At 34.3% G+C, this 27,119-nt stretch overlaps 1 protein-coding gene across 2 annotated transcripts in view; it reads left to right on the forward strand.

Moving 5' to 3' along the window:
* The window catches only part of MEMO1 (mediator of cell motility 1), a 92,240-nt gene extending 73,879 nt beyond the window's left edge, over positions 1-18,361 (forward strand). For both annotated transcript variants that reach the window (XM_080686628.1, XM_080686629.1), the window contains 3 exons: positions 5,170-5,246; positions 15,194-15,298; positions 16,492-18,361. In XM_080686628.1, coding sequence (XP_080542754.1) covers positions 5,170-5,246; positions 15,194-15,298; positions 16,492-16,623 — 314 coding nt within the window. In that variant the 3' untranslated portion in view covers positions 16,624-18,361. The remainder of the gene's footprint in view (positions 1-5,169; positions 5,247-15,193; positions 15,299-16,491) is intronic.
* The last annotated feature ends 8,758 nt before the right edge of the window (positions 18,362-27,119 follow it).

Consider the following 27,119-nt stretch of genomic DNA (forward strand, 5'->3'; position numbering starts at 1 on the left):
CAATTTTATTTATTTATAAATATTTTTTATTGATTTCAGAGATGGGGCAGAGAGAGAGAGAGAGAGAGAGAGAGAGAGAGAGAGAGAGAGAGAGAAACATCAATGATGAGAGAGAATCATTGATTGTTTGCCTCCTGCACACCCCCACCGGGGATTGAGCTCCAACCTGAGCATGTGCCCTGACTAGGAATCGAACCATGACCTCCCAGTTCATAGGTCGACATCAACCACTGAGTCATGCCGGTCCAGCATCTATTTCCAAATTTAGATTATTACCAGCTTTCATTAACAAAATTTTCAGTTAACTTTAAAGAAGTTTCTAAGTGAAACTGAAACTAACAAAAATTGATTATTTAAAAGTGGATCCATGCTTTTATTTAATTTTCCTTAAATGATTATTTTAAATACAAATCATTTTCAGTAGATTTATTTGTTAAATATTACTGATAAATTATATTATTTTGTTAAAATATGAATAAAGTTTACTTCTGTCACTCTAGCAGTTTTGGATTTTTATTTGTCTAGATTTACATAATTTGTTTTTCATATTTGTCTAGGTTTACATAATTCCTTTTTCATAAATATGTGCCACCTATTAAAAATGGTATTCTCCTAAATATGTATATCTTTATTCAGATTTCTACTTCAATATATATAAAAAGTGATTATTTATGCATACTCTTCTTCCTTTTTGTTAGCCTCTTGGGTTATGAGGGCATTACTATTTTATAAATATTTAATTTAGTTTGGGTATAAGTTAGCTGATTCCTGAAATGTACCTACTCTAGCTTTGATATTTATACATAACTGATTTCACATATTTAGGTTTTTTATCTTTTACAAATTTGAGAGAAGGTTAATACTTTTACATAATAACTAAGATTTCAGAATGAAAGGACTATAGTATTTTGCTTATAAAAATGATTACCTTATTTGATGCTACTCAGAATATAATTCCTTTGTGAAATACATTTTTTCTTTGATAATGATTTCAATTATGGATGTCCCAGTTTTAGGTCCTAATCTACCTCACAGGTTCTGAGGGTTAACTAAAATATTTTAAGACATTTTAACATATAAACATCAAGTGATTAAGTGAATGTATAACAGTATAATTTTTACTGGACATATGTCTGAACGTCTCTTATTGACTGATCTTTTGAGGGCTTTTAGATCATCTTTACAAGCTCATTGTTTAATTCTGCAACCCAGTTTATAGTTTAATGTTGAGGTATTTGATACTTTTTTATTTTTTGTTTTGAAGTACTTAAAAAGTAGTATTGATTTTTGTACCATTCATTGTTCTGTTTGTCCTCATTAGTTGATTGTTGTGTGTTAAACAGACATCCCTGGAGCTTATTCTCCACACTCTGTGAATCCACTCATTAATCACCAGTCACCTTTGGAGATGGGAAAATTACTTACCTGTATTTCTTTTTCTCAGAAAGCGTGCTCTGGAATGGATTCACAAATGAGCTACCCTCCTTCTCTCAAAGAGTAAGGTTTCTGCTTTACAGGATTTTTTTCTTGGGTTATTTTTTCTCTCATCTTTTGAATTTGAAAAGAACTGAGGGAAGGCACCTGAAGAAACTACTGACATACTCACTAGGGGAGTTGCAAAGCTTGTGCTGTCCTAGGGGCAGTGCCAGTGGCTCTTAAAGCTAGAAAGCTCATACTTGGAGTTGAAACAGGGGCTCAAAGAATCCATTTTCCCAGTGTACCTTCTGAAAGGATAAGTTTCAGGTAAGTAATTTTCTCTTACTATGTGATATGCTTTATTCATACTTATGAAAGTACACAAGTCCAGTTCTCCAGGTGCATAGGCATCTGTGTTTGTGCAGTTTAGGGAGATAAGCTTTATTGAATGTTAGCAGAATTGTAAAAACAAAATATGTCTGCTCATGAGGTACATGAAACGATAATGTATTATAAGCCAACAATAAACATTTAATTAAAGGTACATTTATGATCAGGGTATTGTGCTAGTGTCATTTCTTTTATTTCTTATTAAGTAAAACCTTGATAAACTTATTTTTTAATAATTAGAAACAAAAAATACCTTTTGAACTCAAATTCCAAGTGATATTTAACTAAAATTGAGTGTGTACTAGCATGTGCATGCTCATACATACATACACCCATACACACACACATACATATAGGCTAGGACAGTGGTCGGCAAACTCATTAGTCAACAGAGCCAAATATCAACAGTACGACGATTGAAATTTCTTTTGAGAGCCACATTTTTTTAAACTTAAAATTCTTCTAATGCCACTTCTTCAAAATAGACTCGCCCAGGTCGTGGTATTTTGTGGAAGAGCCACATTCAAGGGGCCAAAGAGCCGCATGTGGCTCGCGAGCCGCAGTTTGCCGACCACGGGGCTAGGATAATGGCAGTTACTTACTTTATTTTATGTTTTTAATATGTTTTTATTGATTATAGAAAAAAGAGGAAGGGAGAGAGAGAGAGAGAAACATGTATCAGCTGCCTCCTGCATGCCCCTAAATGGGCATGTGCCCTGACCGGGAGTGGAACCAGGGACATCTCGGTGCATGGGATAGTGCTCAGCCAACTAAGCCACACTGACCAGGGCCAGTTCTTTACTTTAAATGAGATGCTGTCTGTATGTATATTGACCAGAATGAATTGCTGAAATAATTTTTAAATATTTATACAATTAACACGTTAAGCGCCATGTCAGTCACCAGTGACTGAAATGGAAAGGAAGACAAAACACGTTTGGCGCTTAATGTGTTAAAAAAAATGATTGTGAGATAGTTTGAACTGTCATAAATAAGAGTTTTTCAATATAGTAGCTATATGTAGTGTGGACTTAGCTCCTTAACACATAGATTCTTTAGAACTCATCAAGTATTTCTAATCAGTTCGTCAACTACTAAATGCAAGGTGGCTACTAAAGAGTAGCAAAAATTAGATAGCAAAATATTAAACATTGACTCATTGATTTTCTGTGTATTTTGTCTTATTAAATTACATGTTGATTTAGTACTTAAAAGTTTCAAACATTTTATATACTTGTACTTCAGAAGAAGTTTTTAAATGAAACTTAACCTTTAAGATGATAAAATGGACAAGACAGTATTTTAAAATACAATTATACTTTTCACTTAGAATTAAGGCAAGTTTGGCCCCTTCTACCATTTGAAACAGTATCTCTGAACTTGGAAATAAGCAAAACAGACTTTTGAATAGCAAATGGCAATCACAAAGTCCGTGAATTTTTCTCTGGTCTTCAGAAAGGCAGTTATGTCCTAGTCACAGGGATTATTGGCTGCTAAAACTAGTAGCTATCTCCAGAAGCAAGAAAAAGAACGCATTAGTGTATACCTGAAGCGATTCAGCTTCAAAGAATATTCATCTTGGTTTCTTACAAGGATATTACTACAATGATATTGAGTCAGAATTTCCTTGTGTAAGATTATTCATTTAATTGTTCATTCAAAGATTTTAGGCAGCTTTGTCAAAAGAACTTGAAATTGAAGTGGACGTTTAATATCACTGATTTGAATCAATAAACTATTATGATAGGTTGTAGATTTGTCTTTGAACCTTCTGACAGTCACCTGGCAAAGAGAAAAAATGGGGTAAATTATATAGTTTTAATTATTAAGTAGAAGGAAGTACATAAATTCTTTAAAGATAAAATAAATCTATACTTCTAAATTTGGATAGAAATGTTTGATGAATTATTTTAATATAGGGGCATTGAGTGATGAACCGTCACTGTTTAAGAATTTTTTCAGTGCAAGGTCTGTAGTAGATCTCAATGTTTACAAATAAGGTTTTTATATTCAGAAAGCAGACAATTGTCTCAGAACCTATTGCTTGATTCTAGGATATCATGTAAGATGCAATATTGATTGAATAATAGCTCTTGGGGGAAAATAAACTGCCACATTGAATACTTGTACACAGTAATGTTTATGAAAAGTTAAAATGTAATAGTTAAGGAAATATATATAGTGTAGAGAAGTGACCATTAAAGATGATCAGCATCAACAAGTAAATTAAGTTTTAAGAAACATGATGTCTGCTTTTTCAAAAATGACATCAAAAGGGTTTTATAATTTTGCACCGCTCATTATTTATAACATGATGTTTTTTAGCAAGATAAGCAGAAAACTTAAAATCTTAATTATCCAGTCTAAGAAATCTATCTTCTCAGGTGTGAGAATAATTAGATACGTGAACTTGATCTGAAAATGAAGCACAAGACACATAGTGTGTGCATACATGATTGGTGTGCTGTGATACCTTCCCAAACGCATTTTGGTACATCTTTTAAAATAAAGAAGTAGAAAAGTAATGAGTTCTTGGAAATAAGAGAGTTGCTGAAATAAAGATTTAGATGCAACATAATCAGTATAATAATACTCCACAATTATGTTGGTTTAGAACACATTGTTTTAGGTTTTCTTCTGACTTTAGTTAGAAAGCAAAGTCTTTTGTTTTCTGTCTTCTTTTTGAGCTTCTTCCATTTTACCCTCTGGAGAACGGCTAACCATCGAATGTTCTGTGCTTGGACCCTTATTGAGATTTTATTGTCAGATTAGGACTGTTCTGTTGTGAATTCTTTTTTAAGGCACTTGTATTGATCCTTTTCCAAGTAGAAAGTTTTGTGAAAATGAGATAAAAGTTTTTGAGGTAATAAAAATCACACAAACCACATGTATCTCTGATTTACACTTTATTTTTTTTCCCCCGTAATAGAGATCAAATCTTTGCATTTGTAGAGCAAAAGCTAAGCTTTCATTGACTTGTTACATTGAGAGTTTTCTTAAACCAAAATTTCTTGCATCATATTCTTTGGGTTTACTCTCCATTATAGACTGATATAATATATTTAACAATGCTTCTAACTTTTAAGCTGTTTTGTTTCCTAAGTCTTTTGTATTGCTCGTGACTATAAGGTTTTACAATTTGAAATAGTTTTAACATTATAAAACACTGGTGATATATAATTTTATTACCTTCCCAAATATGCCTTTTATTTTTATATACCAAGGGCTCTTGGGAATGATTCTCTCAGAGGCTTAAGCTGTGCTTTGCCTTCCTTGAGAACTGAAATTATTTGGTAAGCGATTGCGTTCTTTTTAGCTTCTAATTTTTCCCTATTTTATTTTGTACATGATATTTGTTTCAAGGTCAAAGGTTCCGTTACAGTTACTATGATGAATCCCAGGGGGAGATTTATAGATCCATTGAACATCTAGATAAAATGGTAAGTCTTTCAGGTGTGGGGTTTTAATGCTCTAAGATTTTTTTCTTTAATTAATTTCAGATTAGTGATTCAAGACTTAATATGTTGAAACAATGGACTAATAATTCTTTATCTTTAAGTGTGCAAAATATAGTATGTAATCATATCAATATTGATTATAAAAAAATCCCTGTTCTGTTAGTGGAAATTTCCTTCATCTTAATTTTATTTGATTAATGAGACAATTTAAGAGTAATTAGATATAGATTTTTGATATTAATTGGGGGAATGTTAGTTTTAGGGACAACAGGGAACTAATGCCAATACTTACTGTTAAGTGGAAACAACCAGAGCAAATTATTAGTTTTTTAAAATTATTTAACTAGAGACCCAGTGCACTAATTCATGCACAGGTGGGATCTCACTGGCCCGCCCTGATTGGGGCCTATTGGGGCTGGGCTGGCTGGGGGGGAGGGGATGTGGGAGTTTGGCCTGCTGGCCCTGCCCCTGATTGGGGTGGGGGTGGGGATCAAGGGTGGGGCTTGCCGGGGGGGAGGGGCTGCGGGCGGTTGGCTGGCTGGCCCCGCCCCTGATCAGGGTTGGGGGGCTGATCCGGGCGCAGTTCTCATCAAAGCAACCAGTTCTGGCGTTCTGGTTGCTTGGCTTTTATATCTATAGAGTCTATTTTTGGCCATTTAGATTTTTCTTAAATGGAATTTCAATTTTTTTAATTTTTAAAAATGTTTTTATTGATTTTAGAGAGAGGAAGGGAGAGGGAGAGACAGATAAAAACATCAATGATGAGAGAGCACCATCGATTGGCAGCCTCCTGCACACCCCACATTGGGGATTGAGTCCGTAACCCCGGCATGTACCCTGACCGGGAATTGAACTGTGACCTCCTGGTTCATGGGTCGATGCTCGGGCTGGCTGTTATTTTAAATACAGAATTTAAAAACGATTTTATTTTTACTTAGCCCAGAAATACAGTAGACATTGATCTTGTCATTTTCCTTGAAGTACTGTGGTAGTCATAGTACTTCTTTTAATGTTAAAAAAGTCATATAAATCATTTTGGTTATCTATTCATAACAGAATATTAAACCTAGTAGGTATATCACTAACTTGCTCTGAACTTTAACACATCCTTTCAATTCTCTAGTCCTCAACTTGTCATCTCTGAGATGAGATACTTGGAATAGGTAGTCTCTAAATTATCTTTAAACTCTATCAGCCTTTAAGTCTGATTTGTTAAAATCAACTTTACCACTGTGTTAGTAGCTTTATGCATATGTTTTAGTACAAGAATATTTAGTCTATAGTAGATCAAACGTTTTAGTAAGAAATCTGGATCTGAGCCTACAAGTAGATTATATTACATAGTATATTTTATTAAAAGCCAGATGGAACAAATGCAGATTTAGTTACTTACAAGATTTTTATTATATTTACATTTATTTTGTTACTTTAAATACAATTATAGCTTAATACTTTTACCTTTGGGATTTGTCTAGATTCAGTTTTCTTTTGACTTTATTATGTTGTCATTTCAGTCATTTAATTCTTTTCTGGCTTCTAGTTCTAATTTTATTTTTCTGAGCTTCAAGTATCAGTTGCCTCATCACTTATTTTCTTCATACAGCAAGTGGCTATTAGGTGTCTGCTATGTATCTGGTACTCTGTGTAGCCTTGATGATGTTAAGAGGAGAAAACATGGTCTCTGACTTAGTAGAATTTATAGTCTAGTCTTTGAACAGACTTAAAAAGAAGTTATTAAAATACAGAAGCATAAGAGATATTTAGGAGGTAGTATGGACACACTGGTCTCCTTAATGTTCCTCAGTGATGCCATATATGTGCCTAGCTTAAGACCTTTGCCCTTTTTGCACTAGACCAGTGGTCAGCAAACTCAGAGCCAAATATCAACAGTACAACGATTGAAATTTCTTTTGAGAGCTGAAAACCGACTTCTGCGCATGGGCCACGAAGTTTCAATCGCACTGTACGTGCACGCCCGCACGTGGTATTTTGTGGAAGAGCCACACTCAAGGAGCCAGAGAGTCGCATGTGGCTCACGAGCCGCAGTTTGCCAACCACTGCACTAGACTGTCTAATTTACCTCAGGGCTTTGCTCAGCTTTCACCTTCCCAATGAGGACTAGTGGCCACCCTTTTTAATTTTGCATCCTATACACTCTATTCAGTATTCCCAATCCACCTTACCTGGTCTACTTTTTCTCTAACAGACTAAAAAATTTACTTATTTATTACAATTATGTTAGTCAGGGTATTTTTTTTTTCCACCAATGTATCGATGTACTTAGAATAGTGATTAGAACATAATAAGTAGGTGCTCAATAAATATTTTTCAAATGAATGAATTAGTGCACATTACCTTCCAATATGCATAATTAAATTAAATGAATACCCTAATTGTATTTGTAGGTGAAAGTAGTTTATAATAAATTAATATATATTTAATAATGTGAATGCTCAGGCACAATTCTATTAATAAAGACATACTGAAGGAATTAGGTGCTTACACACATAGTATCATTAATGGGACAACTAAAAATGCAAACTTAGTAAAGTTGTAAACTAAACAAAGTATATAGTCTTCCCTCACTTTATAAGGTAGTTCAATTCCTGGGAAATCTGTATATTAAAATCACATGAAACTTCTTTATGTTTGTATGTAAAATAAACAGGATGTAGATAATTATAAGCAGGTTTTCACCTACATGGACATGGGAAAGGGTCATGGGATGAGAACAGCACTTTGTGTGTGGGACTGTCCTGGATTGCAGGACAATCAGCATCCCTGGACTCCACCCCAGTAGCATCTTCTCATTATTGAGACAACCCAAAACTGTGTCCACAGTTTTTTATTATGCTCTATGGTGAACAATTATTTTATGAAATTACCCTGCTTTATTCTTCATTTTAGTATTTACTACTATGTGATTATAACTTAGTATTTGTTTGGCGATAACCTCCCCTATAAGCTTCATGAAATTAGGATCTTTGTCCATTTTGTATCAGCCTGACACTGGGTACTAAGTATATATTTGTTGAAGGAATTGATGGATGATTGGATGGGGGAGTGGTGAGAAATGAAGCCAGAGAATGTAGAACAGGCTGTTTAAAGAATATTAAATAGGAAAGTGATAAAATCAGATTGTATTTGAATGGATCATATAGCTGCAGTGAAACAAATGGATTGGAGGGATACCAGAGGAGAAATGAGTAGACTAGTTGGGTAATTCAGATGAGAAATGGTTTTTTAGACAGTGGATGGGGTAGTGATGTTGGAAGAGAGGGGGACAGAGTAGATGGATTCAGTATATATAAAAGACAAATTTACAATAGGACTTGGAAAAGGAAGTATTAAGGATGGCCCCTAAATATCTGGTTTATGATATTGTGGTGGGGTATTGCTGTGCACTTAGGTCAGAAACATAAGCTGATAGGTCCAGATATTTTAGGATGTGTGGAGATCGTAAATCCTATTAGAGGATATATGCAGTTGCCTTTAAGACATTCAAGTGGAAATGTCAATCAAGTAGGCATTTGGATTTTCATCTTGCCAGTTATTATGGAGTGTATTTACAGTGTAGGCACTTGTGGACCTATGGCAGTAAGCAAGCAGACTTGATCTCACAGAAATTTTATTCTAATGGGAGGGAGATACACATTATTTTTAAAAAGGTAAGGATTGTCCAGTGGTTAGAGCATTGGGTGTGGACTGAAAGGTCACAGGTTTGATTCCCGGTTAATGGCATGTACCTGGGTTGCAGGTTGGATCCCCAGCCCCTGATCAGGGCACATGTGGGAGACAACCAGTTGATGTGTCTCTCACATCGATGTTTCTCTCTCTCTCTCTCTCTCTCTCTCTCTCTCTCTCTCTCTCTCTCTCTCCCTTCTTTGCTTCCCTCCCTTGTACTCTCTTTGAAAAAGCAATGGAAAAAATATCCTCTGGAGAGGATTAACAAAATAATAATAATAATAATAATAAAGGTAAGGATGTCTGTAAATTAGTTTCCAATAGTGATGTGTGCTATTCAGAAAATATTTAAATGGTTTTGAGATAGCAAATGATTCTAGGCTGATTGGAGAAAGACTTCCTTGAGGAGGAACATTAAACTGAAATATAAATGATAAGGAGGGGCAAACCAAGTAATGATCAGAGGGAAGACCTCCACTGAAGGAACTGCCAGTGCAAAGACCTTCAGTTGGGAAAGATGCCGGTGTGTTAGGAGAGAAGAAAAAAGGCCAGTGTTGGAGCAGTACAGTAGGTAAGGGTAAGAATGGTCCGCGCTTTGATAAGAGAGGCGGGGGTCAGCTAGTGCAGGGCTTTATATTCCAGGATAAGAAGTTTATGTAAGTGCAGTGGGAAGTGAGGTGAGTTCATTTACATTATTTTAAAGGTTACTCTGGCTGTTGTAGAGAATGGGTTCTACATCAGGGTCAGGAGTAATAACAGTGGGTGTTGGTAGTAAGTTAGGGAGAGATGATAGATGGTAATTAAAGCCAGGGCAAAGATGAGATTGTCTACAGTAGTAGTTATCAAGTCTGGTTTTACAATTGAAATAATCTGTGGAACTTTTTGAAAATAGACTTGCCTGTACCTGCCCATGGAGATCCCCTTTGGTAGTATAGAGTCACAACATCTTTATTCCTAAAATAGCTTTGTAGGTAAATTTGAACTGGCCCACTATGGTTCTTGATCTGTTGAAGTTTTCTCCCTTTCTTTTCTCTTTATATTACTTGTGAACTTTAATCAGGCAACATTTAATTTTGCACATGTAAGAATTTGAAAATCAATGAATGATGTTTTTAGCACATGGAAGATATTTTCCCCAAAACATTGGCTTACCTGTTGCTCTCAAGTGAGTAAACATAATAGCATCCTTGGGAACTCTCTAGAACTGTGTTCATATCTAAGTACTTTAATAGTCTTTGTTATTCTGTATTTGTGTTATATATAAACACCCATACTTAATTCTTTTAACCTTTCTACTAACTGTTGTTAATTTATATTAAGAGTGCTAGCTTAATTTGTCTCTCTTGAGACAAATTGATCAGTTATAGACCTTGGTTTCTTGCTTTGAGGCAGAACAAAAAAAAGAGTATCATTTACCCATTGGCATGATTATCATACTTTTCCTGAAATTGGTGTCTTTTATGCTAGCTTCAAAGTCTTTGAAACTTCAAAAGTATAAATAAGTAGAACCAGTGAGCTTTAGGTGTCTTCTAAATCTGCATCTGACTTACCTTACTTTAGATGTCCAAAGAAGCATAATTTTAAAATTTTTATTTAAATAGCCCGGAATATCACTTCTGAATAAATATCGAGTATTTGCTTCATATTAATATGATTGATTTTAATATTTGTTATAACATTTGACTTGGAGTTGACTTTTGTGGTCTATTTATTGAAGCATTTCTATTTATGTATAGATTTTTAAATGGCTCATAAGTGTTCTGTTCTTGTATTAGCGTGCTGTTAATTCAAGTTATAAATCAATCCTGGGAGTTAGAATAAATGGATTAAAGTAATAAGAATGGTTTAGCTCTGTATACTCATGTATGTATGTTTTTATACATATATGTGTATATGTACTCTTACTGTTAGGCAGACTTTCTTATAGTGTTTTCTTAATTGATTTATATAACTAAATGGTGAATATTTCTCTGTATATTTCTTTCTTCAAGTATCAGTTTATGTTATAAATAATCTCATTTATTTGAGAACCAATATCTTAGTTTCCATATTCAGTCTTTTCAGAGCAAATACAGTGAAATTGGTGGTTCTCTTTGTAAGTATTACAAAAATGTTAGTAATTCTGAATTATAAATAATTATACATTTTGAAAGTTTGATAGAGTGAAAAGAAATTATTTTTAAGTATAAAATTTTAGATTTAACCTGTTTAAAATTTGTGTGTTAACTAGTTTTGGTCCTTTTTGGTTAACCAGAAAAGTCTTGTTAAATGTAGTTATTAAAAAGCTAGGAAACAAATGAAGGAGGTTCTAGGTTTCAAAGCAAAATGAAAAATAGCTGTTTTTATTACAAAATGTTTATATCTCTAGCATTAGAGTATCTTGGAAATTAATTATGTGAAAAAATACATACATAAAGAAAAAATATATAAAAAAACAAAGTGGATCTTCCAAATGTTGTATTTGAGGGAGCGAGGTAACTGTTATAAGATACAGATTCTGAAAGTCATAGTATTATTAGCTACTGACCGTGGTTTTTTGGTAATTAGTACTTTGTAATTTCAGGAATTACAGTGACCAAAGCAGAATATATTTTAAGACATTGATTTTTGTTAACTTCTTAGATCACACACTTGAAACATTAGCCATACTTATACATATTTTATATATATTACATGATTATTTTTTCTGTACCACTTTTGATGTAGACCAATGTTTCAATATGGACATTGGCAAATTACTTATGATTTGGCAGAGAGAATCCCAAAATGTCATTGTAGTCATCCTTACAACTTCTTTTCCTTCCACATTTATTAGTAATCACTTCATTTTCTTTTAACTTCAGCTACTTTTCTTCCTTTCCTCTTACTCTTTTGAAAGTGAAATTATTGATATTTGTCTACTCATACCTTTCTCTTGACTTAGACCAATAGTTTCTTTAGTAGTCTTTAGCAGTTGTAAAACATCATTTTTAAGATAGCTAGCTATTTAGGATAATGATTTAAGATAGCTATTTATCATCTTTAAGGTAATACATTGCTTCTTAACACAACGGTTTTTAGGGTGATTTTTTTTCCCATAAAATTTTTTTCACTATACGATTTTATCTTGATGCCTCTTACAGAAAACAGAATATTTTCTGTTCTCATCTTACCTTCCTAAATGTGTACTCATCTTTCCAACATAAATGTATAACGTCACTTAAAAAGAGTCCTAATGATTTGATAATATGATTAATTATGTGTTCATAATTAGAAGACATGATTCTAGTTTTAATTTCTTAAAGACCTCCAAAAAAGTTTAGCTACTCTTTTGTGTTCGTTATTTTAGAGGGAGATTACTTCTGGGAGATAATAATTAAATAAAATTTAAGTATTTTATTATATATAGATAAACTTTTTTAAAAGGGGAGTTTTTTGTTATTTTACCACAGTCCTGAATCTGCAGTTCTGTCAGTTAAAACTGCCTATTTAGTTTAGGACTGCCATTGGGATTGGATTGCAAGCTTTCACCCTTTACTGGGAGGGTGAGGACAATGATTGATGCCCTCTGCCCTTCTCCCCCTCAAAGCAGAGAGTTAGCTTTCAGTCTGAGGATTTCTTGCTGTAGCTACTAAATTCCTCAGAAATCCAGTCTTGATGGATAGACTTTTGGTGTTTATAATATCTGATTTGTATCTTAGAGCTGAATGGGTAGTGACTCACTTCACTGCTCCATATTAGATTCAATTCATGTGAACAAATACTCAGTATACTAGGGCCTAGTACTAGGCTATAGGCAAGCTTTCCATCGCCTGGACCTTAGATTCACTGATCATATCTTCCAGTATTTTAAGAAATTAAAAAGTTAATTAGGCATATTTGAGAAGCATTTTATTTTTCATCGTCTTGGAATTTTGGTAATAGTAATTTCAAAATTGTTAGCATCAAAACATAAACATATACAAAAGCATATTTGCCAGTGTTCTGTATTAGTTAATGGATGTCCCATTTTGCAATTTTATCGTTATTGCTATTGTTTGTGTACTTCATGAATTTTTCAATTGTAAAGCCTTAACTTTTCTCTCTGTCCCTCCTTTATTAAAAGACATACCTCTTAACTATTAGATTCATCAGAGAATTGAGTGTAATGAAATTGATTCTTGCCCTACTATGTACATAACACATTTTGGGGAATTAAAATTTTAAATTTAATCCCTTATATCCATCATCACAGTCTTTTATTGTTGTAATTTAACCAGTATCTTCATTTTGAACATTTTATTTAGTAGCATCTTCTACATTTATAACTTTATATCTTTCTATATGAAATTTCTTGTTCAGTTTGACTGAACTCTTTTCTTCTAAAGTGGGGTCATTATTTTCCTTCTCTTTGAATTCCTCATGTCAATATATACATTTCATACATTTGTTCAGAAATGTGCTTTGAGATTTTAATATTAAAACATACATTGGAACCTCAATGCCACATAATTTATTAATGATTGGAATTCTGTTTAAGGTAAGCTGTCCTAGACTTCATCCAAGAGCATTAAAATTCTCATATAACATGTATACCATATTATTTAATGATTTTATTTGAAGAATTGTTGGTATGTCTTTTGTTATACGAGGTAAAGCAGAGTAGTCAATGAGAAAAAGCCTAGGATTAGAAAGTTAGAGGCAAGCTTTTAACCTTCTTCATGTTTGTTTCATCATCATTTTTAGGGAGTTATATCTTGATTATCTGTATTTATGGAAAAGATTTGTTACTTCATCTCTGCTTGGTTTAGAAATATATTGTGTGATTTTTCTTTGCACCAGAATTATAATACTAATCGTTTATCTTAACTTCTGAGGTAGGTCATCTGTCTCTGAGCTTACACCAAAGTCAGTGGAGACTGTTGATGTGGAAGCCTTGCAGTTGGCAGGGGAAAACCAACTTAGCGTTAAGCACTGGTTGTGGATAAGTCTGAGAATGGCTAATTGATATGCAAGCAATTGAAAGTTGATTATATATGCACATGCCTGTCTTTTAGCTATAGTTGCAGCAGAATGTAATAATGTTTGTGAAGGACTTAAATATTGTGTAAAAAGATTCTTTATTAATTAAATTTTGGTGCTGCCACTGCAATATTTGTATATCATCTATGATTACTATCATTTTTCAGATGACTGTTCATCTGATTATTCCAGGTGCTTTTTACACATTACTTGTTTTGTTGAAACATGTTGAAATATAATTTTAAAACCACACAAAATTTATTAGTTAATTCCCTAGTTAAACTACCATTTACATTTCTCTTGGAGGATATTAATCCAGTTTATTGAACACAAATGTGTTTTACCAGAATAAGAAAACAAGGTAAGGTAATTGCTGAATGAATGAGTTAGAATCATTAATTTATTTGCCCAACTCAGATGAGTTAAAGTTGCCCTTATGTATTAATGTTATGAACACATTATTTGAATGCATTTGCAGAATATGGGATTTAGTGTAAACAAGCGTCTGAGTTATAGTGATTGTTCTAATAGTAGTCTAAACACTGATTCTGAACGAAAATCTTAAAAATAAAGCATCCTAGTTTAAAGTATTAAAGAAATAAAAAGCTTTTCTTTTTTAAAATTTGTTCATAAATGACCTATTTTGTTAACCTTTTATTAATCTTTTATGCACTTTAAATTAATTAAAAATATGCAAACTATTTTTTTTTTTTAGTTTGTAGTATCTTCTTTATCACATACCCAGAATACTGATGACTTAAAATGTCTTTAAGTTTAGTTATGGAAATAGTTAAATTACAATCAACTCTTGATTATGCCAATAGTAGGAGAAATATAGCGGATATCGGGAAAAACAGGTATATATCAAATTTAATGTTAAGAAAATTTTCACAATAGATTTACTTTAAAAATATATAAAAATATAAAATTATGAAATGCTTGACGATTATCAGCTAAATAGCAACTGGTGAAGGTGTTGTAGAAACATATGAGGAGACCAGAGAAAACTAAATGGGGGTTAAAAGTTTTCTATTAATAAAGTGTATGTATTATTGAGAGTTGACTATGAGATTAGCTTTGAACAAATGAGTTTGGTATTTTACAAGGTTTATTTAATGTATTCTATTTACTTCTTAATTAAAAAATTACAGTGTTTAGCTCTAAGTAACAGTTTTTAAATGTAACTAGGAAATAATAGTGTCCTTTTTCCCTTTTTCTTTCATTTTCTTTTTCTCTTCTCTCCCCCCTCCCCCACTTATTTTTAGGGTATGAGTATTATAGAACAATTAGACCCTGTATCTTTTAGTAATTACTTGAAGAAATACCATAATACTATATGTGGAAGACATCCCATTGGAGTGTTATTAAATGTGAGTATCCTTAAGAAGCCTTGATTTTTAATATTTGATCTTATGATGTTTTAAAATATCTTAAATTCTTAAGGTAACTTATTAGCTTTGGTTTTAGGTACATACAGTCAATTTTCTTTTAGTACATTTAAGATAATTTGGATTTCCATTGTTTTGGTTACCTGAATAAAGTTATATGTCACTGGAAGATAGGCTGATACTTTCTTTTAAATGCAGAAAGTTATTTAGAATACAGACCCATTTTCTCTAGGTTCTCAGCCAATTCTAGTATGCTTTTTATAAATATAAACCAAAGTAACCTTTCAAGAGATGTTCTTATTGATTTCTTGGCTTTATTTAGTGTCCTAGACTCTATAAAAATAAATAAAAGATTTTGTTCTTGAACTTTAGAAATGCGTAAGTTAATAAAGCATGACAGATGACATGTATATATTTTTCTCTTTACAAGAATTACTACAAATGTAGTAATTCATTTAAGAAATGAAGGTAATAGGCAGAAGTCTTTTTTTTAAAATATGGGACGCTTCACAAATTTGTGTGTCATCCTTGGGAAGGGGCCATGCTAATCTGCTCTGTATCATTCCAATTTTAGTATATGGGCTGCCGAAGTGAGCACCAGAAGTCTTGGTTAGCTGGAATTTTGAAAGAATAACATTAATATTTTCCCTACTAAATGAAACAATATGGATTTTCTGAAAGAAAATGCAAGACTTTTTAAGAAAGAAGGGAGTGTATACTCAGGAACAGGAGGAGGAGGAAGTAATAATAGGCTCGATTAAAGTAAAAATCCTGGTATACCTCTTGAAACTTAATTTATATACATTTTAACCTTAGCTAGAGTCAGACAAAGAAAAGACTGCAACAATTCAAGATAGTAGAAGTAGCTAAGATTTGGTTTAGAGAAAAGAGAGAAAGATGCTATGAATTAATTTGTTTTTGTTTTTAAGTGGTCTTATTAAATACAAGGGGAGGTAAGGGTGGAAGATGACTGATATTTACCTAGAAGCTATGTTAGGAGAAGTACTTCAATAGAATTAAATAAGGAATTGTCATTTATTCCTATTTAACATGAGGTGAAGAGAAATTCAAGAAACAAGTGACGAGTAAAAGAGATCTAGGCTCCAGCTGTGCAGTGGGTAAAGTTAAGCCACCAGTGCTTTCAGAGAGTGCTAATCACATCTTTCTTTTTTTAGGCTATCACAGAGCTCCAGAAGAATGGGATGAATATGAGCTTTTCCTTTCTGAATTATGCTCAGTCAAGCCAGTGCAGAAACTGGCAAGACAGTTCAGTGAGTTACGCTGCTGGAGCACTCACGGTCCACTGACGCTCTGAGTCCTCAGGGATGCCACCTGCACATACTCATACTCTGTTCGGGCTCCCAGCCTAGCCCTTACCAAGATCCAGATCCTGGTTTGGGGGGATTCTGAAACCTCAAACTAATAGAACTTTCTTCTCTTCTTTTCTAGTAGGTGTAGTCCTTCCTTAATTTCAACTCATTAAAAAAATGCTTTATAGTTTAGGGCAATGGAAGGAAGGCTGGCATCAAATATTTTGATCAAAGAAGATGGCAATGTAATGGGCCAGTTGTGGCAGTGTTTTGAAAGTAACTTATAAAGCATTTACCATATCCTAAATTTGCACTCTTTGCAGACTTGTGCACATATATTCCGCTTTCAGAATAGTTTTGCAAATTGTACACAGACAAAAAAAGGTGGAAGCTTTTTAATAAAGAAATTGCATTTATAAATGATCTGTATTAGAATATAATAATTCTCCAGTTATAGTCAATTACTACCCGTGTTGTACAACAGATACCTTCTATTTTAGTTGCTAATAAAGGGCTACACAACTCAAAATAGTCTGATTTAAACTTATTGCTCTGTGGTATATATGAAAATTGTTTTATATTAATTCATCTCAATTTTTATGTTAAAAATGGTAAACTTCAGTTCTTATATAAAAATATGTTAGGATGTATTTTATATTTTGCATATATATGTGATTTTTTTATCACAGATATTAGAATCATATTTTAAAGTTAGCTTTTTAAATTACAGTTTCTTTTTGTGTGTGTGACATCACTTTGTATCATTACTATATTGTATATTCAAGATTGATAAAAGAACATAGATGTAGTCCTTTCCTCCAAAGATAGTGTTTGATAGGCAGTAGTCTGCAAATGAGGAAACATTGAAGAGTGTCTTAGAGTTTTTCAAATCATTGCAGACCATAGACTGCTGCTATGCTTTTTTAGTGCTTTAAGCACTGACTTGAATTTTTAGCAAGACATCATTAACAATAACAACAAAAAGCCACTGGATTTTTTTATAGTTCTAAAATACTTTTTCATGACTTTTGGTGCGGCTCTTCCAACTAAAATAATGGTATGGTGTTGTATTTCTTTCTTTAGCATAGACCAATTCTAGTCACATTGGGAAAAAAATGTAATTCAGTTAGTTAATTATTGGCCACCATGCATGTACTAGATTATACCTATTTTAATCTAACAGTGGGTATCTTCATTACATTGGAGAACATTTATATCTTCAATGTTATACCAGAATAGCACAATTTTTAGATGCCTTGCACCAATTTTATTTAAAAATTGCATTTCTTATTTACTAAATATCAACTTTCTATACGCAAAAATTGAGATAAAATAATGCTGCTTTTGGATTCAAAATTACCCACCTAAACATGTGTGGAAATTATACTCTAACATATTACTGATTTATTTCCCATCATTTAGATACATTTTTAAGTGCTATAAATATTTATTCCTTATTTACTATATAGAATGTAAAATTTTCAAAATTGACTATGGAATGAATTTTTAATATTTTCTGAGTATAAAACTAATACATGACTATTACGGAAAATTTAGAAAATACTGAAAAGTATAAAGAAGAGAAAAAATTGTCTGCAATTTCACTATCCAGAGATAATACTGTTAAAGTTTTTTGTATTTTCTTTCAGTCTTTGTCTATGCTATTTATATGTATGAGTGTGTACATGTGATTGTGTGTGTGCATAACAACAATATTGAGATTATACTGACCATATAGTTGTATCCTACTTTTATAACTTAAGATCAAAAGTCCTTCCCCATATCTTTGAAAATGTAATTTTTAAAAATGACTACCTAATATTCTGTTATATGAATATACCATAATTGAACCCATTCTCTCTTTGGATATTAGATTGTTTCTAATATTTCAAAATTATAAATAATAGCAGATGGACATATTTGTATGTGAAATTTGAACTCTATATTAGACTAGTTCTTTAGGGTATATTCATGGAAATGGGATAATTGGTTTAGATGCTGAGAACTTTTTAGGCTCTTTAAAATATGACCAAATTACCCTTCAGAAAATTTGTGCCAAATTAGCAATATAGGAGTACTCATACTGCTCTTCTCGACTATTGATTTTTATTTTTTAAATCTTTGACAGTTTGTTAAGCAAATATTTGTTTGTTCTTTTGATCATTCTAATTAATGAATGGCTTTACAATGAATCAGTTTTTTCCTTCTGTAATGTTATAGTTGATTGTTTAATAAAAAACACAAGAGGGTTGCTAGGTTGAGTGGGTAGTAGCCTTATTAGTATGTTTACTGTACATTTAAAACTCTAGAATATTTTAACATCATCCCTTTCCTAGAATATGAGCATGTCTTTCATGCTCAGTCATTAAGTAGAAAGAGTCCCAAACTGATAGTTGAGTGTTGGGTTCTAGTTCTGCCTCTGCTACTAATTAATTCTCTCACCATAGATATTTCATGTTGTATCAAAACTTTCTCACCTGTAAAACGTGGAGGTGATCTCTTAAGCACTTTCCAGTTTCAAAGTACTTTAATGTTGTGATTTTACTCTTTAGAGATTCTGGTGTCACATATGTTTAAAGCTACATGATGGAATTATATTAGAAGTGTTATCTTTTCCTTCTAACTCTACATACATGAAAATGAAAGTCATTTTTAATAGAAAAGGAAAATTAATATGTATTATTTAAGGTGGTTAATATTACCTAAATTGTTGAACTTAAGCTTTTCTACTTTAAGTGCCTTTAGCAGTGTTTTGTATTTGAAATCTAAAATGTAAAGGAAATTATTATGTAGTTTTACATAGTTTCTTCTTTATTTTTACTTTGAGTTATTTGCAACTTTTTTTTTAAACCTTAGATTACACAGAGCAGTGTATTCATGGATTCTTCACTATTTCACTAGTGAGTTCTTGAGAAATGTATGTTAAAGATTAGCTCAGTGAGCAGGTAAGTAAATTCTTCATGTTGGGTGGGCAACAGTCTTTATACAGAGTAGGATAAAGGACTATTCAGATAGTCCAGTGTTTATATTTAGATATTTTTAAAATATGGATGGTACAGGCATCTGGCATTGATTAATGGTTATTGTTGTAGATCTCAAAAATTTTCTTTGGTAGAAAATAGTTTATTACCCTGGAGTAGAGGTTGGCAAATGCTTTTGGTAAAGGGTCACATAGTAAATATTTTGGTTTTGCAGGCCAAACGATCTCTGTTTTATTTATTTACCTTTGTTATTGTAGTACAAAAGCAGCCATAGACGATGTGTTCCACTAAACCCAAAAGACACTGAGCTGGATTTGGTCCTTGGCTGGTAGTTTGATGTCCCCTGTCCTAGATCTTGTAGTTCAAATTATTGGCTAGTAATTTAAACTACAACAACTGGTTGTATCATCCCAACCTTCTCTTAATTTGATGTAGTTTAGTTTGCTGGTGTTATTTAGAATTATAAAGGGAAGTGGGAAGTGGGTAAGGGAAAATAGGAACGCTTAGGAACTCGTGTTAAAAACACTTTGAAGCCCTTTTATTTGCTGGAGCCCACTGGAGGTTTGCTTAGCTGCCATAAATTGAGTCACGAGTGGGATTTGTGATTGGTTGTTGCAAATTCTATAAATTTTTTCAAGCACTTGACTACCTAGATGGTAGTAAAGAATGGATTTAAAAAAAAAAAAAAAGAAGAATGGATCAGATGAACCTTTTTACCTGAGTATTTTAGGACACTAGCCAGCCGTGGGCAAACTACGGCCCGCAGGCCGGATCCAGCCGTTCGGCTGTTCTATCTGGCCCGCGGAGCCGAAAGAGCGGAGGGTTCTCTTGCTCTCCCCTCCGCTCCTTTACTTTGAATTTATATTAGTTCACACAAACACTCCATCCATGCTTTTGTTCCGGCCCTCCGGTCCAGTTTAAAAACCCATTGTGGCCCTCGAGTCAAAAAGTTTGCCCACCCCTGCACTAGACCAATAATTTAAGAGAGATTGTGAAATGTGAGACTTCGTTTTTGCCATGTAAAGACTTCTGTTACCATCACTTTACACCTTCCTTTCTCCCCAATATTTAGGAAGGATGTAAACTCAGAATAAAAGTTATTTAACCTGAAAAATTTTAAGTTGATGGAAGAATTATTACACTGTTCTTTTCTCACTTACTCTAGATCACTGAAAACTTCAAGTATCAGTCCATAGATTGGCAGTTGGGAAGTGCCGTTATATAGTTGCTGAAAGACCTAATGTAGTTATAAAACTATTATTAATCAAGAGATGTAATAAACCAAATGCACTCTGATATTTAGACTGAAACATTTACATTATTTGTTAAATGGTATGTGCCACACGTTTAGAGGGGCATTATGAGTTAAATGTTCACAGGGAGGCAACCAGAATGGGAAAGGCCTGAGTGGTGTGGTAAGTGGGATGCAGTCCAAGAAATTGGCGATTTTTATTTTGGAGAAGATAAGATTTGAGCAACTGCCATATGTAAGAAGGAGTAGGATTACTCTGTGTTGTTATTGATGGGAAAATTAATTGTAAGAAATGAAAGTTTCTGGTTCCATATTTAATGTTCTGTATGAGGATTTCTAAATGAAAAGGGGCTTTGTCCTCATATAAAATCATTGGAAGTATTCAAACAAAAGCTAGGTTGGGGTTCTAAAGTAGAATCCCTGTACTCTCGGCATCAGCATCATCTGGATATATTATGGTATAGATCTAAAATTTTGGGTCACCAAGCTGAAAAAAGCTAGTATAATTAGTACAAGTAAAATGAAACTTATTTCATTTGTATAAAACTCTTTTTAAAAATATATATATTTTTTATTGATTTTTTACAGAAAGGAAGGAAGAGGGATAGAGTTAGAAACATCGATGAGAGAGAAACATCGATCAGCTGCCTCTTGCACACCTCCTACTGGGGATGTGCCCGCAACCAAGTTACATGCCCTTGACCGGAATCGAACCTGGGACCCTTCAGTCCGCAGGCTGATGCTCTATCCACTGAACCAAACCAGTTTTGGCATTTGTATAAAACTCTTAAGGGAGGTCATTTTTAAGTAAAAATTGATTTTGATAATTTAACACTAACTTTTACATATTGTAACTTGATAAGATGATTGTTATTTAATTGTTAGTGGTGGAACATTGGAACCTTAGGATATTTAATGTACTTTTGTTTAGTTACAACATTTAAATATAAGATAGAGTTCTGCCATTTACTAAAATAATTTAAGTTGTCTTTGAAAAATGACCTATCTTTATTAAACACAGATTCTTTTTGAATCTAAAACAGCCATATCATTAGCAGAAAAAAAGGATATTGAGGGAGCTTGTTCTTTTTTATACCTATTAATGTCAAATGGTAGAAGGGGAATGAACAGCAGCTGGTAGATAACTTTTTTTATCTATGCTCTTCCTCTCCTCCTACCTGCAAATAGAGCTGAGTGGCATGTCACAGTGTCATCATTTGGTAAAGATGCCCTCAAGCAATGCCTTTTAATAGTCATTCTTGTGGATGGATTTAGTTAGCCTATCATGAGTTCATTGATATAGTCTGCTTGTTTGGTACTATGTGAAGAATTTTAGGGTTTTAGGTCTGACATTTGTCTAAGGGTTCTACAGTGATCTCAGAGTGGTTTGTACCCACATTTATTCTGTGTGTGTGTGTGTGTGTGTGTGTGTGTGTGTGTGTTTAATTCTAATGTAAGATTTTGGCCAATCACCCTATAAAAACAATGGAAAAAAATTAAAAGCCAGTTCTCCTGATTTTGAAAGCCATAATATAATGCAATTGGTTTTTCATATAAATTGTAAATTATGTTCAAATACATATTTTATACTGAAAAGTAAGGTTTGTAACTTTACCAGATATACTAGGCATATTTTTTTCTGTCCTAATATTAAAAACCTAATATTAAAACCAAAGAGAATATAAATACCATTATTGAGAAGCTATTGAAGGCCAAGTGTTTTAGACAATGAATATGACCTGAGTTCCGGTCTTTAAATCTGCCAATGTAAATTTTTGGAAAATATTTTAATTTTTCTGACCATGATATTCTCTGAATTACTTACTGAATGTAATGTTATATCCATTTAAGTAAAAAGTATTAAAAAGATGAAAACTAAAAAAATAGAATGATATGACACTGAGTTGTATGAATTTTTAAAATTAAGTATTTAGACTGTTGAACTAGATCTAATAAAAGTATTTTTAGCTTAATTTTATAAATGGCATTTTTTTTTTCCATTTAAAATTTACCCATTTGAATCTAACACATAATAGATATTTAGTTGGTATTCAATTTTGATGAATTGAATTTTAAAGGAAGGAGGACAAAAAGCCATCTTTATATGGAGTGTTTTCTAAAGGACAGGAAAGCATAAACCTTTTAATTGGAAGCACTTTTTAATTGGCTCCCCCATTTTCCGTGTTTAATTGTGGAAACCAAGTTCCTTACTAATTTAAAAAGATGGTAGAATTTAATATACCTATGCTCTTTGTAATGCCAAAGGAAATGAATGGTAATGTAAGTGATCCGGTAATTTGAAACCATTGGCCCATGATTCTTAACTCATATTTTGCAATATCCTATGGTGTTTACTGTTATTTAAAAGTAATTAATTAAGATGTGCTTTTTGCTGCTTGCCCTTGTCCAACCAAATCCCAAGTAGAGAGTGCTAGGAATTTAGCATTGGAATCCATTTTCAGCTTTGTCAGGGAGTTGCTACTGAGTTGCTAAAATAAATCACTGCTGTTTTCTAGAGGAGTTAATTTCTTTATTTATATGGGTTAGAATTGAATACTGTGACTCCTAAGGGCCTTTTACCTTTGATGTTTTATGACCATAATAAAAATATCTTATTTAATACATTGTACTTTTAATTTAAAATGTTTCACAACTTTTTCTTTCCTCTTAATTTAAACAAGTAACTAAGTTAGACATTATTATCTTATTTTTACTGATGGAGAACTTAGGCCCATACAAATAACATGACTTATGTAAGTTCACATGGCTAGTTAGTATTAGAGCTAGGACAAGAATTCAGCTCTTCTAATTTTCAGGCCTGTGTGTTAAAATACTATATGCCGTATTACTATTCTGTGTTTTATTTTTGGTGCTAGCTGTTTGAGGTACCATATTGAATTGAATAGTAATAGGGTTTTACAACTTCAATAAAAGTGGGAAACATTCATGTAAATGTCTATTTTGATTAATTCAGACAAAAATAGATTTTTTTTTTGTGTGTGTGTGTGTGTGTTGAAATACTCCTAAAGATTCTGCGGATTTCCATTTTCTTTGCTGGGAGGTTTACTTTTAGACCTTAAAATTCTGTTCTTTGCCTTGCATCATTAAAATGCACTGCTTCTTTGTAATGGGACAGTGAGAAAAAATGAAATTTAAGTTATTTGGTTTGTGAGTCTTACTAATGGTGAGACTTTGCAGCAGGCACTTGACTCACCATTCTTGTCCATGCATAAAGTGTGCTGCAAGCACCTGCGACTTTGCCTTGGATGTTCTCGTCTGCATACAGGGCAGAGTGGAAGTGCTAGGAAGATAATCCACTGGAGCCAGCCATCAGCCAGTGATGGATGGGAGTGTTGGAAGGTAATAATTCCAGCTTTCTTATCCTGCTGGTAATACTCTGAGGCATGTTTCACATTGTCTCCTCGGGTTTCCAGTGGGACTGGACCTCATTGTTCACAGCAGGAAATTTTTTTCTTTTTTTTTAAAATATATTTTATTGATATTTTACAGAGAGGAAGGGAGAGGGATAGAGAGCTAGAAACATCGATGAGAAACATCGATCAGCTGCCTCCTGCACACCCCCCACTGGGGATGTGCCCGCAACCACAGTACATGCCCTTGACTGGAATCGAACCTGGGACCCTTGAGTCCGCAGGCCGACGCTCTATCCACTGAGCCAAACCGGTTTCGGCAAATTTTTTTCTTTTTTAATAAATCTTTATTCAGATTATTAAATTGTTCCTCTCCCCCCGCCCCCCATAGCTCCCCTCCACCCAGTTCCCACACCCTTCTGCCCTTACCCCCTCACTGTCCTCATCCATAGGTGTACGATTTTTGTACAGTCTCTTCCCGTACCCCCCACACCCCTTCCCCCCCGAGAATTGTCAGTGCACTCCCTTTCTATGCCCCTGATTCTATTATATTCACCAGTTTATTCTGTTCATCAGATTTTTTATTTACTTGATTTTTAGATTCACTTGTTGATAGATATGTATTTGTTGTTCCTAATTTTTATCTTTACCTTTTTCTTCTTCTTCCTCTTCTTAAAGAATACCCTTCAGCATTTCATATAATACTGGTTTGGTGGTGATGAACTCTTTTAGCTTTTTCTTATCTGTGACGCTCTTTATCTGACCTTCAATTCTAAATGATAGTTTTGCTGAGTAGAGTAATCTTGGTTGTAGGTTCTTGCTATTCATCACTTTGAATATTTCTTGCCACTCCCGTCTGGCCTGCATAGTTTCTGTTGAGAAATCAGCTGACAGTCGTATGGGTACTCCCTTGTAGGTAATTAACTGTTTTTCTCTTGCTGCTTTTAATATTCTCTCTTTGTCTTTTGCTCTTGGCATTTTAATTATGATGTGTCTTGGTGTGGTCCTCTTTGGATTCCTCTTGTTTGGGGTTCTGTGTGCTTCCTGGACTCATAAGTCTATTTCTTTCACCAGGTGGGGGAAGTTTTCTGTCATTATTTCTTCAAATAGGTTTTCAGTATCTTGCTCTCTCTTTTCTTCTGGCACCCCCATAATTCAGATGTTGGTATGCTTGAAGTTGTCCCAGAGGCTCCTTACACTATCTTCATATTTTTGGATTCTTTTTTCTTTTCTGGTTGAGTGTTTTTTGCTTCTTTGTATTTCAAATCTTTGACTTGATTCTTGCGATCCTCTAGTCTGCTGTTGGATCTCTGTATAATATTTTTTATTTCAGTCAGTGTATGCTTAATTTCTAATTGGTCCTTTTTCATATCCTCAAGGGTCTCACTAAATTTATCGGCCTTTTCTAGAAAATTCTTGAAAAACCTTATAACTGTGGTTTTGAACTCTATATCCAGTCATTTTCTTTCATTTGTTACCTGTTTCTTTGTCTCCGCATTTTGGTTGCTTCCCTGAGTTGATAGAGTGGCTTTGTGTGCTAGGTGTCCGATAGGGCCCAGTGGCTCAGCCTCTCCAGTTACCTGAGGTGGACACTCTTGGTGCACCCCTTTGTGGGCCTTGTGCACAGTCTTGTTGTAGTTAAGCCTTGATTGTTGTTGATATCACTGGGAGGAATTGACCTCCAGGCCAATTGGCTGTGAGGATCAGCTGTGTCTATGCTGGGAGAACTTCTGTGCTGGAGACACCCTTATGAGACAAGACTTGCTTCAGTGGGGCTTTGGTGCTCACTGAGTCTGCCCCCTGAATGTGTCCCTTATGGATCTGAGGAGTTGTAATCTGGATGGTCCCACTCTGACCACTGGGTACACTGGCTCTTGGATCTCCAAGGAGGTGCTAATTTAGCCTCTGCCTGAGGCCACCCAGCAGGAGCTACGAAGAGATCTGTAGATTCCTCTTCTTTGTTTGGGTTTTGGAGGTGCCCAGATGAGGCCCAGCTGTGAAGGGGCCTTGGGCCTTCTTTTGGATGTTCTGGGTCTCACTGACTCAGCTGCAGTTTGTTAGGTAAGTTTAGAATTCAAAGGACCCATTCATATGCAAAAGCCTCTGCGCTCAGCTTGGATGGGATGGAGTCTCAGGGCAGAGCAACCAGCAATGGCTTCGTGGGGCGGGATCTCAGGGCGGAGCAAACAGCTTTGGCTTCCCATCAGCCCTGCCCTAAGAGGCCCCCCGGGTCTCAGTGTCCGGCGGTAATCGCTGCAAGCACCTCTGAGAGAAAGCCGCCCTCGAGTTTCGCCTGCTACCAGACAGTCCAGTTTCTCCCCTTATGAGTCTGGGTTCCCAGAGTCTCGCCTGGAACTGGAGTTCAGAGAGGTCAGGAGCTTTTGTCTCCCTCCCGATTGAGAAAGCCTGCCACGTACTCCAGCGTCCTCAAACTTTTTAAACAGGGGGCCAGTTTACTGTCCCTCAGACCGTTGGAGGGCCGGACTATAGTTTAAAAAAAATAACTATGAACAAATTCCTATGCGCACTGTGGGCCCGGGACGAGTCAGCTGCTAAGCAGGACAGGCAGCGGCACCTGGCAGGCTGGATAAATGTCCTCGGCGGGCCGCATGTGGCCCGTGGGCCGTAGTTTGAGGACCCCTGACGTACTCAGTTGCCAGCCCTCTCTGCACCCGCGCCTCCATACCTCTGCCTTCCGCAGCTCCTGTGAGTCTCAATGTGCTTTTCTCTTTCCTTCTAGTTGTAGAATTTCCACTCAGCCAGCCTTCCTGTGGTTCTGGATGATGTCCATTTTGTCTTTTAGTTGTAGTTTTGAAATTGTTGTGTGAGGCAGCAGTTTAGGTGTTTACCTATGCCGCCATCTTGGTTTCTCCCACAGCAGGAAATTTT

The sequence above is a fragment of the Plecotus auritus genome (genome assembly GCF_963455305.1).
Source record: "Plecotus auritus genome assembly, chromosome: 8".
NCBI classification, from domain to species: Eukaryota; Metazoa; Chordata; class Mammalia; order Chiroptera; family Vespertilionidae; genus Plecotus; species Plecotus auritus.